The sequence below is a fragment of the Pelobates fuscus genome, chromosome 13 (assembly GCF_036172605.1).
Source record: "Pelobates fuscus isolate aPelFus1 chromosome 13, aPelFus1.pri, whole genome shotgun sequence".
Classification (NCBI taxonomy): Eukaryota; Metazoa; Chordata; class Amphibia; order Anura; family Pelobatidae; genus Pelobates; species Pelobates fuscus.
Genome location: NC_086329.1, coordinates 21,846,033 through 21,858,881, shown reverse-complemented (window position 1 = coordinate 21,858,881; position 12,849 = coordinate 21,846,033). Strand labels below are relative to the sequence as shown.

Here is a 12,849-nt window from a genome sequence, read left to right as displayed (position 1 = left end):
TAATAAATTCCAAATGGGATTAATGGACACACATGTGAAGATGCATGTTTTGGCACTTTTTTTTTCATTTATTTTTTTTATACAGTACACAGTGTCTATAAGATTGGGATAAATTATGCGTTCTGAAACTGTTAAACCCATATAGTTATATGTCATTGGTAGAATTTACATGGAATCCATTTGCGTTATACTGCAGTGTTAAGTGCCTGTAATCTTAGAAACCCACAGTAATTATATGAATGCAAACTAGGATATCAGAACATCAATGCATCTGGATAATTCCCAGTAATTTAAATAATATTGTTGTTTTGATACTGCCCTCCAGTGAGACATGACAATGTAGATGGGTTTATTCACTAATCAGAGAATTGATTAATGAATTGAAAAAGTCATAAGTCCTTTCGTACCATTAACAGATATGTGGATTAGCAAATTGTTGTTTATATGACATAACAGACTATGTGAATAGTTTGATACAATAGTTATTACATCTTCTCATATTTGTATTCAATGATAATGTTAATAACACCGTGATAACCAAGTGTTTTGAGCACAGAACTCCATGATCTGTGTGTCCTGAAAAGTGACAGTTCTCTTCATGGTTGCTGTGTTTTTTTGGTTCTAAGATCTCAAAGCAGATCTATAAACTACATGTTTTTTTTAAACAAGCACTGAGTTTGAGATCTGTACAAGTCACCTGACTCAAAAAAAAACAAACATCCTGACACCATTCTGAAAGGAAAGGGACTTAGAACACTTAATGCAAGATACACCACCTAGTGTTAAGACCGGGCCTGACAGAGGGGCCTGCAACACATCTCAAGCTGCGACGGAAGGAAGAAGAGGTGCATAGTATTGTGTTGTGCATATAGAAGGACTTCACATATAGTGTAGGTTTACTAGATATATTATTTTTTGTTCACTTTTTAGTAAGAAGAAAAAAAAAATCAGAACTGTCCATGAGCACACACATTCTACAATTTGCAGTTATTCCAGTAGAAGGGACCTGGATTCTAGTGTCATGCATTAGACAAAACATATATATGTGCATATATACACCTATATATGGTACAACCCCTATAGACAGGAGAATATTTGAGTCAGGATATGGTAATTGCAGCATTGGTGCCTCCTCACTTTCTGTAAGTATACTTTTTGTGGCATCCGTGTTAGGCATTATATATGTAACCTTTAGAAGTGCAATTCAATTTTGAAAGCATAAGTTTGCAATATTTTTTATTTTTTTTCCTCCACAATCCCATAGAGATGATAGTTTTGCGAATTAAGATTAGAGATCAGGTCTGCCGAAAGCAAACTGCAAAGTACATTGAGTTATCTTATTGTAATAGCCTAGACGCTAGACAACAATTTAATAGCCAACATAAACTATATATATATCATCATGCTACTTGGTAATATGTAAAATGAAATGTCAAAATAAGTAGTTACTCTTTGACTATGATACTCATATTCATTCATTTTTTTATATATATATATTTTTATAAATTCTGTCTAAGCCTCTTCTCCATGGGATTGGGTGCTTTGCTTCATTTATATGCATATAGAGGGCGACAGACAGACAGACAGACTAAGTGAAACCCAGCCAGGCAGACAACTGTTAGACAGATGCATGATTATGATTAAAATCCAACTGACAGATATTATGTATGAATGTGTATGTAGAAAAACACTGACATGCCTCTCCTGCAATATATACACATGCCTGCTATTTATATTATATATACGCTTAGCACTTAAATAATTAGCAAGCAGAAGTTACACTGACCTGACGTACCTGTAGCAGATTCACAGTCTACACTATCTTCATCGTCACTAGTGATAGAACATTCTGCCGATGAGACAATCTCGTCTGTAAGCTGTAGGAGAGATGAGATTAACATTTCAAATCAGTTCCTCATAAAATCAAATTTGCACCCTCCTATATATATCGACCATCTCCCTCTGTTTTAAACATTTAAAGTTCCTGATCTGTTGCAGTAATTTTAGGATGAAAGGTGTATATCTGGTCCCTGAAGACTTTACAAATAAATAATACACATTTAACATCTCTATCAAGTCTTCTCTTTGGTATGTTAGACTCATACAACTTGTTCCACTGAGGCACTAGGGGAAAAAAGATAACAAGCCTTTTGCTGCGGCCTAAATGTTCTGTGTAAATGTTACGTTATAATAACATTTAAATATTGAAATATGTATTTTCCAAGGAGAGCATATTCTGGACAGGGGATTTGTTTTACATAGATATTGATTGTATGTGATTTTTAACTGTTGGTTATAAAACGTGAACACATGCACATGTTACTACTAAACGGAATCCTAGTAGGGCTCTGCTTAGATGTGAAAGCCATAGATTAGCAGAGTGGCTGGAGCATGGTGGTCTGACTGTAAAATCATACTGTTAAGAGTAGGAAATCAGAGTGGTTACTTTTTTCTATCGGAGTATGGTATTTAGGTATTAATGCAACATAAGCTTTTTTGTGCATGTGATGCCAGAGGCAGAGGACAAGAAATGGACAAAATGAAGTAACAAACGTGGTAGTAGCTGGAATGTAAGAGAGAGTTTCTATAGCGTAGGTGCCAATAATGTCTTTGTCATAAAAGGAGGGAAAAGCTCGAGAGGTAAGAGAAATCATACAGACAATTAAACGTGTATGTACAATTCTTGAGATACTGGTGTCTTTATTACACAAGGTATGAAAATTATTCAAACTTACTTCCAAATATGCTTTTTTCATGCTTGAGACTCACAGGTTGTCTATACATCTACATCATGGCTCCACAAATTCTTAAAATGTGTCTCCCTGCCTCTAATAGGTAAGCTAGCCAAATTGTGAGATAATAAATGTCCCCCTCCTTGATGCTTTGCCAGCATCATGGCTGTAAGAGCATTATGTGAGATGGAGTGCCAAAGGTTGTCTACCCCTGGTAAGCCTTTATGAGCCTGGTTTGTCCATTTCTTTCCGTCCACTACTTGTATGTCACACACTAACATCCTAGGTGCACACAGTGATTTGTGACAGCAGCTGAGTGTGCACAAAGCACACTAAAGGCCATCATTACCATCTAGTCATAGCTTGGCACAGTCGAATAAAATTGTATCTTTATGTACAAAACATGACAATAATATAATTATAGTTTATATCCTATGTTAATAGAACACTACAAGCATGGTGATACAGTGGTTTAAGTGCTATGTGTTCTGGTGACCCCACCTCCCCCAATTTAAGTAGCCAAAAGCTTTAATAATGGTTTGAACTGGCGGTGTGCACATGGGCACTAATGGCATAAAAACCACTACAGTGTGTTATAATAGTTATGGTGCCAGGAGTGTTATTTTAACCAATAGCACAACAGACACATCATGATGTATTTTTTTGGTTTTCCTCCAATCTATTGCTTCTCATAGAGGAGTATTAGGGATGAGATGTGTATGCTTGACAAAACACTGTGCTTGTCCACGTAAATGCTCTCTATGAGAAACACTGATTGAAGAACCAACTCCCTTACTGCAGAAGAAGCACTTCACCACTACTGTTTATAATGAAAACATTTGGGTTTCTGCAAAACGATAATGTTTTACATTGTGGGGATACACCAATAGGGGCACTGCACCCAGACACCCACGGTGATGACGATGTTGGCGTGCGATGTCACACGGGGGACGCGCGCACACTTTCTGAGGTCAAAGGCCGATTTCGTACAATCAAAATTGTAAAAGGCTTATATAAACACATTTTTACTTCTCCTCATTGCCCTGTCGTGGTTTCCCTTAGTGGTTGTCCGAGAGTGTGTTCCTGAACATTTATTTCTGGTTATTGAATTTGGCTTCGTTTTGACTTCCCTGTGTTCTGGTATTCCTGACTTTTGGCTTTCCCTTATCGTTGTGTCCCATTCTGTGCCCCCGACCACAGCAAGTATTCTGACTATTCTTTGGTACATTAAGTCCGGCCATTCTAAGGCCCGGTAAGACATTACCTTTTAGTCCTAGGTGTAATACAGTTCTACGTGCTGGATCAACTAGTAATCCTGACAGAAGGTTGGCGCAAATATTGTGTTCAGGTGCTCTCTTTCCATGTAAAAAAGTGTGTAAATTGTATTTTATTCACATTCTCCACTTACTCCAGCGCTCCAATTACTTATTTTGCATAGAACCTTTTAGCATTCCTATAGGCTGCTGCCTACTGAAAATTATATTCCTGTGTACATGGTATGTTCTTCACAATCACCATGCACCATTGTGATTTTATTTTACAATATCAGAAATGCATCATAATAAAATTCAGCTATTATAGATACAGTTCACCCTTAAACGTATCCACATTTCCCAGTGTAATTAACAAACCATCAAGTCTTTAACTTACATAGAAAGTATATTGAATGATCACAATCTGTTAGAAAATCTTTTCAAATGATTAATTTAACTTTTTTTTTTTTTAAATACCACAGACTTTAAGACGCAGCTTTAAAAACTGGACTTACATTAAGGACATAAGTCATTTTTGCATTTTTTGCTGTTAGTGTTCAAATGCAATTTGCACCTCTGTCATTTATTGCACACCAACACATATTATATACTATTTTTTTAGAGGGCAAAAAAGGGCTTTCATTTGATGTGACATATAAATAGATACATTCTCATTAAATATAAAAAAAAATGGGGGTAAAACAAAAAAAAACGTTTTCACAGTTTTGACAATAATAGTGTGCGCATCATATGTCCAGCTTAGAAAAAGTAATTCAAAATAAATGCATTTATGTGTCTTAATTTAGAGAGTGGATAATATATATATATATATATATGATTTCAGCTTATTTTGAAAGTTACAGGGCACAAAATAAAAGGACTACAATAAAATTCCAATGTGAAACAATTTTAGAAGTTGGTATGTTTGTCTTGTAGGTTTAGTAGCCATCACAGAAAACAAATTGCCACACAAAAGTATATATTTATATAAAATAGACATCACAGGCTATTTACCTAAGGTTATTCTGACACTTTTTACGATGCCATTTCATCGCCAATCTCTGCTAAATATTGGAGTTTTTTCTCTATTTTGGCATATACACATATAACAAAGTTTTTGTAATATGTATTTTGTTATACTGGTGTGTGCTATTCCTGCACAGAACCCCATATTGTGTTCAGCTACATCTGCTGAGTGCCACTGCCTTTGGCACTATTCTGTGCAGCTACAATGCCATATAAGAGACAAGGCTATTTCAGTTTCTATAGTTAGAATTGTCATAGATGGATTTGACGAGCCTATGTTTAATTGCCGGGTACTTATATCAGTGTGAGTATTCATATAACCCCACAAAGGGCTTCTATTGGATAAAGCAGACACCCATGGGGTATCTATCTTATATGGCATATTGTGCCTTAACTTGTCACCATTTTTTCACCAATTTATGTCAATATTTGTGGTGAGGGGGGGGGGGGGGGGATAGAATGTTTATATACATGTTGCATTTTTGCTAAGTATTTACATCTTTTGAGTAAAACAATATGCCCAATGTATGACCTAGACACTATTTTGTGAAGTTACCTTGCTGTAAAAGAGACGTGACAAGTTCAGGTTTTTACGTGTGAATTTTTATGAAGGGTTTTGATGTGTCAATGTCCTATTTTGGAGCACTTGAGCAGGCTACATATTCCAGCTACACCATAAAGGCATACCATTTCTTAAAGAAGATATCCCAGGGTATTTCAAAAGGCATTATTTTTCATCTAGCTTGTACCAAGTGTAGTGGTAATAAGCACTTTTTCTGCCTTTTTGACACACAAAGCGAGTTTGCACAGTATATTTTGCAAACCTTTTGTGTTCTATGACTGTATAACACTTCATATGTTGCTCAGCTATTTCATCTGAGTACAGCAATACCCCATATGTACCTTTGCCAGGTATATGTGGACATTGAAGGGGCACATTTGAGACGCAGCCATTTCATTTTCTTCTAACTTTGAAGTTTTACGCTGTGTCCATGTTTCATTTCGGAGTAGTTTAGCTAGTTTGTTATTCAAACTATCCCACAAACATATACTATTTATTAAAGAACACACCCAGGGTAATTCAAAAGGCATATTTTGAACCTTAGCGTGGGATCATTTTTTTTCGCAAGTATGTTCCAGGTGTAGTGGTAATTAGCATTTTTAAATGTATTTTTTAACTTTTTTTAAACTTTCTTGAAACTTTTTTTACACTTTTAAAATTTTTTTTTTTTTTTTTTAATTCTTTATTTTTGCAGTGCATATAAAAACCATAACAGCAGACGTGTGGTGCCCCAACAGCATTCCGCACGCTGAATATTAACATTTTGACATTGGGGTTAGTATAAATCCGTGCACCTTTTTTTTTTTTAAAGTAAGTATATTGAGGTTATTCACGTTCAGACTGTACGCTGGATATACAATGAAATGGTTTAGTTTTAAGCTAGGTAAAGCATCAACATTAATAGGGAGGTCGCTGTGTGCATGAGCCTAGACAGGTATGTCGTGAGGACTACGTGATGCATAGTTAAGTGAACAAACGTGTTAGTAACATATTGAGTGTTTGCAATCAGTTACTGCAGTGCTAAGAGTTAAGCGTTAGGGCTAAACTGAAATAAAAACAAAAACAAAAATCATAAGAATTGTGGGGCGACAATGTAGGGACAACAAGTTAGGAACCATGGAGATAAAGTGGATGGCACATTATGCTACTTGCTCCGTGGACTCTGTGGTACAGCAAGTAAAGTTCATAAGTCTTTCAGCCGATGCCCATAGAAGGGCAGCTCCATGTACCACTGCTTATTCCGATGGGGGCTTTCTCACGGGCCCTGGCCTCCCGGTCGTTTGGTCCAAGCTTCTCCAGCCTCACCTTCCAGCTCTCTGTCCGAGCTTTGAGTCGTGCTTCTGCCTTGGCGTTCCGTGGCTGGGGTGTAGCTCCAGCACTACGCAGTGGGGTAGACCTCCGCGTTGTGGCACATGTTGCTGCTGCGACCATAGAGGTTGGAGGTATGCCGCGCTGGCCCCTGTTTTTTTGCTCTTTGGTAGCCATCTTAGCTGCGTCTCGGTGGTCGTCGCGGCAGGCATCCCCAGTTCTCCTCTGCCGAGTTACACTTTGCTGGTCAGATGTTGTTGGGGCCGCTGTGTGTGGAGCAGGTTGTACTGATTGGCGGGTCCCGCTCTGGTGTGCGGAAGCGTGGGTGCAGGCGCCCGGGGTTTCCCGCCATTGCGGTCGTCGCTGCTTGCGTTGTCGGATTACCGCCCTGAGGGTCTGCAGTGGGAATGCGTAAAGGCGTCGGCGGGTCACCGGCCTGAGCCACGATGCCACCATTCGGGCCGCTTGGAGGTAGGACACTCCCCTGTCACAGAGTGTCGTGTGGAAGCTCGAGCAGAGTAGGTCTAGGGCTTCCAGGGAGTGTGATTGTTTATGGTTGCCAGTTTTCCCTCTCTTTGGTGCTTTTGTACTGGATGCACCCCGGCAGGCTCGTGCCTCTGCTGGCTGGGCAGTCGGGGTCGTTTGCTTAGCATGCTTATTTGAGTCTTGTGGTGCTGCGCCATATGCTACCGCCATTTTGGAGGCCCCACCGCCCGCCTTGCTTGGATTGGTCGCGGGTAAAGTCAGAGGGTGTCGGGTGTAGGGTTCCACTGTTGGCAGGGACCGGGATGTCCCCCACCGGTCCATAGGGGGGGGAGGGAGTGTTCTATGTTCATAGGTGACTGTGTGCGACTTACTGAGACGTGGCCGCTTTACTCCGCCGCCTCCCGCGGTAGGCCCATGCTGAGATTGCTGCGTCCGGTAATCCCGGGTGTCGGGTTCGGTATCACTCGGTTCGGGACGGTCTTCCCTGACCGATGGGCCCCCTTGCAGGAGGTTAGTGGCATTTTTGCTCGATTTAACCACCGTTTTTGTGCTTGTTCTGCCAGAGCTCGTGCAGTGCACGTCTTCTCTGGTCGCTGGTTAAGCTCCGCCCCCCACTTTTAAAATTTGTATAGACTTTTTTTTTTTTTTTTTTTTTTAACTGTTAACCCCTAACTGGCAGTAAGCAGCACTAACAGTAAATTCCACAATTTCCCATAACTCCCACCCAACCCAGCTAACAATATATATTATTTTAAAATATTTAAATCAATAAATGAAATTAATTGAACCCATGAGGGTTAACAAAAATAAAAGTTAACCCTCATGGGGTTAAAATAAAATAAAATCATGTCACAGTAAAATGGAGTCCCTGCCAGTTGATCACTGTAGTCAGTGATCAATTGGCAGGGAAGGGGTTAACTTTATTAAAGCAGGGGAAGGAGGGGTGGGATTTAACGTTTATTTATTTTTTACAGGGTGAAGAGGATCATCACTGATGCGTTTCCCTGCACTTCACACTGAACGTGGAAGAGCAGGGAGGCGGATCAGAAGTCCCTGCAGCACATGTGCTCACTCTGATAGCCCGTCAGAGCGATCACAGCTGCAGGGACAGCACGATCGGGTGCTCCCGGTCTGCCTTGAATACCAAGGCAGACTGAAGTTGCGTTAATCCCGTGATTGCTGCAATCTGGGGTTAATTTTAACACATGACGGACCCAGTCCGTCATGCGTCGTTAGGTGCTTCCCCAGCATGCCAGACTGGGTCCGTAATGCGTCCTTAAGGGGTTAATGGTATTGTACCGGAGGATTGGAGAAGGCAGATGTTGTTCCTATATTTAAAAATCCTTGCCTGGAAATTATAGACCTGTGAGCTTAGCTTCTGTGACTGGGAAATTATTTGAACGGCTATTAAGGGATAATATTCAGGAATTCATTGGGAAGAACTGTGTTATTAGCAATAATCAGCATGGTTTTATGAAACATAGGTCATGTCAAACTAACCTAATTGCATTCCACGAAGAAGTAAGTAGAAGTATAGATCAGGGTGTTGCAGTTGATGTGATCTACTTGGATTTTGCCAAGGCATTTGATACGGTTTCTCACAATAGGTTAGTCTTCAAACTAAAATAAATTGGTCTAGATGAATAATCTTGTTCTTGGGTAGAACATTGGCTTAAGGATAGAGTATAATGAGTTGTCATTAATGGTAAATTTTCAAGCTGGACAAAAGTGGTAAGTGATGTCCCTCGGGGTTCTGTTTTGGGACCGCTTCTATTTAACATATTTATAAATGATCTTGAAATGGGCATTGAAAGCCAAATATCAGTGTTTGCAGATGACACAAAACTTTGTAAAGTAATAAAATGTGAGCAGGATATTTCCTTGCTGCAGAAGAATTTGGATAGATTGGAGGACTGGGCACTAAAATGGCAGATGAAATTTAACGTAGAGAAATGCAAAGTTATGCACTTTGGGGTTAAGAATGCACAAGCGGGGGGCGGAGCCTAACCGCCGATGAAGATGGCCGCGTTCTAAGAGAGCTCCGTGGCGGCAAACTGCTCATAAGCACACAATACGGGCATCAGCACCGGCAATCCACCCACGAACCGAGCACTACATACCCGACCCACACCGGAGCAAGCTGAAATGGGAGGCGGACGAAAATCCAAGTCCGGAACGGCCGTGGCGCCAATCTTCAGAACCAGGTCAGATAGAGAGGCGCCATGCGCACACAGCATGCAGGCCTCAGACTCAGACTCCGACACCAGCATTACTAGCCACAAGAAGGAGACATCGCCCCTTACCAGGCAAGACCTAAAAGAACTACTCACAGACATGAAATCCCTAGTGGCAGATGAACTTACCAAACATCTAGCCCCAATCAATGAAGGCCTGACCGCTCTAACAAAGCGCACACACACGCTAGAAACCAAAATGGCCGACGTTACCGCCATAACCTCCAACCATGAGGACAAATTCAAAGATATACAAGAGCAAATAGCCTACCTGGAGGACTTACAAGAAGACCTTAATAACCGATCCAGGCGAAACAACATCCGCATAAGGGGTCTGCCTGAATCCACTGCACCAGAAGCCCTCAACGCCATGCTCCTTGAGGCCTTCAGCAGCCTGCTGCCCGACGCCTCATCCTCAGATCTCCTCCTGGACAGGGCGCACAGAGCCCTTCGTCCACCCACAGCGGGCTCCTCGCAACCCCGAGATATCATAGTCCGCTGCCATTACTTCCATATCAAGGAGGCGATCATGCGGGCCACCAGAGAGACCCCACTGCAGATTGAAGGCCACACGGTACAATTATACCAAGACCTAGCACCCACGACCCTACGCAAACGCAGAGAACTAAAACCCCTGACCCAAGCCCTCCAGGCAAGGAGAATTCGCTACTCATGGGGCCACCCCTTCAAACTTATGGTGCGACGTGACAACCACACATACACGCTATACAGACCATCGGAAGCCCAAGAATTCGCCGCACAACTAGGCCTCCAAGACCTAATCCAAGATCCGAACGCCGCCTCACAACGACAACCAGTTGCCCGACACAGACCATGGGACCAACAGCCACAACGGGAGCGCGACAGAGGACAGCGCTCTAGGCAGCCTCCAGCCTAGACCTAAGTCCACCACCACAGCCGCGTCTTGGCTCCACTCACGGCACCCTCACTTCGAACCCACCCTGCTAACCGACCCTGGATACACAGAACAAAGACCATCGATACCGCCAAGCCGAAACTAAAGACCTAACCGTGAACCCCAGAACCTGCCAAAGTGCGCTCAATACTTGCACCTGCCCTCTGGCCCTCGGGACACACTCAGCATCTTCGAGGCCCTCTCCCGGCGAGCGCGACCGCCCACCACAGCTGCCCACGCCGTCGGCCCTGAGCCGTACCGGCCTTGCCGACCTCGACCTGAGACCCTAGCAGACTCCAGCGACCCACCCCAAGAACCACAAGATGCAGTACAACATCCACAACCGCAGACAAAGAAGACCCCACTCAGCCGTGAAGCACCCCAGCTCACGCCCCAAGATTCAGCTGACAGAGATCGAACTGTGAGAGCTCTAAGTACTTTGGGACTAAAGTAAGATCACACTGGGGACAATTTTTGCCTTCTTTCTACTGTTTGGGGTGGGGATGGGGGAAAAGAATGGAAGGATCTGGGGCCCTGGTGGTCCTCCCTCCCCCCCCTCCCGAGGTGGGGGGACGGCGGACCGCGACGGCCTCGGACCGGGATGGTATGTGCACCACGCAGACTACACACAACTTGCCCTCTGGCGCTGGGGAGGCTGGGGGGGGCGGGCTTGATGGAACATAGTGGGGCTCTGGCGGCCTCCCCCCCCCCCTCCTACGGGGTGGGGGGGCGGTGGGCCGCGACGGCCCCGCGACAGACAAGGTGACGGCTCCTCGGAGTCACAAAGCACATGACCTGACCGGAGGGCGGGACTGGACAGACAGTAGATTACAGATGGCCTGGGTCCTGGCGGCCGTCCCCTCCCCCCCTCCTATGGGACGGGGGGAGCGGCGGGCCGCGACGGCCTTGAGCCACTCAGAAAGGGCGTACCTCGACAGCTGCAGAGACCCCAGACACTCTCAGGAAACGCAAGAGCCCCTCAAGATCCCAAAGAGACTGGGACCAAGGCAACACGACCCTTCTACCTGACCAGACCACCCACACCTAAAGAACGTTTAGCCAGGTCAGTGTCAATGTGTTCTAGACAATCTCAGACTAAAAATATTGATTACTAATCGATTGATAGCTTAAGACAAGATAAAATGCCTGACAAACCATTGGGAGGTTGATGGCAGGGATCCTTGTAGGAGGATCTTTCCCAGCCACCTGCAAATAAGGTGATCTGATACTCTAACAGCCCACCCATTAAAGGTCTAAAAGCAGTTTAAATCAAGGCTGGTCAAGCGTAAATGCATGATGACAACTCAAATTGTTCTTAGCATATAGTCATGCCATACAGCTTCCTATGATGTATGTTACAGCCTACAAGAACTGTTAAATGTGCTCATTTTGGAAGACACCTATTGTATCCCACAACTTGTTCCTGTGTGTCCCCCCCCCCAAAAAAAAAACAAAAAAAAAAAAAGAGGAAAAGGGAAAAGCACATATTTTTTTTCCTAACATTTATGGGACACACAATACCCGATCACCAACCACCCCATACGACTTACTGCCGCACCGAGACGTGACAATATATAAACTCCATTGTACATAGTTATGAGGATTACCTCCCAGGTTTCATTCTCCCCGGTTCCTTATTAAGACAAGAATGCCCACACGAACCTACTAACTGTTTGCCGCCCACTCTCAGACAGACGACCATTACTCCCCCCACATAATCTGTTCCGTACCGCTGGTCTCCGACCACACCGACCAGAGAGACCCCCGGTACCACAGTTCTCCTCTGCTGGCAATTGACGTAAGACCAGCACGTTTCCCCCCTCCCCATACGCCTTACCCGTCCTCTGAATCCTCCTGCTGCCCTCCTGGGACCACTCGGGCCCCGACTCCTTCCACCCCCTTGACTTGCCCCACACCCTCCTCATACACTACGATACCTGACCAGGCCACCCTTGACCATGCCACTCAACTTACATTGTATCTCCATTAACGCAAAGGGCCTTAACAATCCCAAAAAACGCCATGCCCTGTTACGATGGGCCCACAACCAGAAAGCAGACATACTCCTAATTCAAGAGACTCACTTCACCCCCACAAACATTTCCCACTCAAAAACAAACACTACAACCGCAGCTTTCTCGCCAACTCTCCAGAAGCCAAAACTAAAGGGGTGGCTATCATACTCAAAGCATCCTGTCCCCTGAACGACATCCAAGCCTTCCCAGATAAACAAGGTAGATACCTCACGCTCACAGGCAAAATAGGCTCCTCAACCTACTCCATCACCTCCCTATACGCCCCTACGACCCCAGACTCAACCTTCTGGCAAACA

At 43.6% G+C, this 12,849-nt stretch overlaps 1 protein-coding gene across 10 annotated transcripts in view; it reads right to left on the bottom strand.

The window, feature by feature from the left end:
- NRXN3 (neurexin 3) overlaps nt 1-12,849 on the bottom strand; it is a 532,717-nt gene that overhangs the window by 27,119 nt on the left and 492,749 nt on the right. For 6 of the 10 annotated variants that reach the window (XM_063439596.1, XM_063439597.1, XM_063439598.1 and 3 more), the window contains one exon: nt 1,787-1,877. In XM_063439596.1, the coding sequence (XP_063295666.1) occupies nt 1,787-1,877 (91 nt within the window). The remainder of the gene's footprint in view (nt 1-1,786; nt 1,878-12,849) is intronic. The other 4 variants (XM_063439595.1, XM_063439602.1, XM_063439603.1 and 1 more) reach the window with 1 other exon arrangement.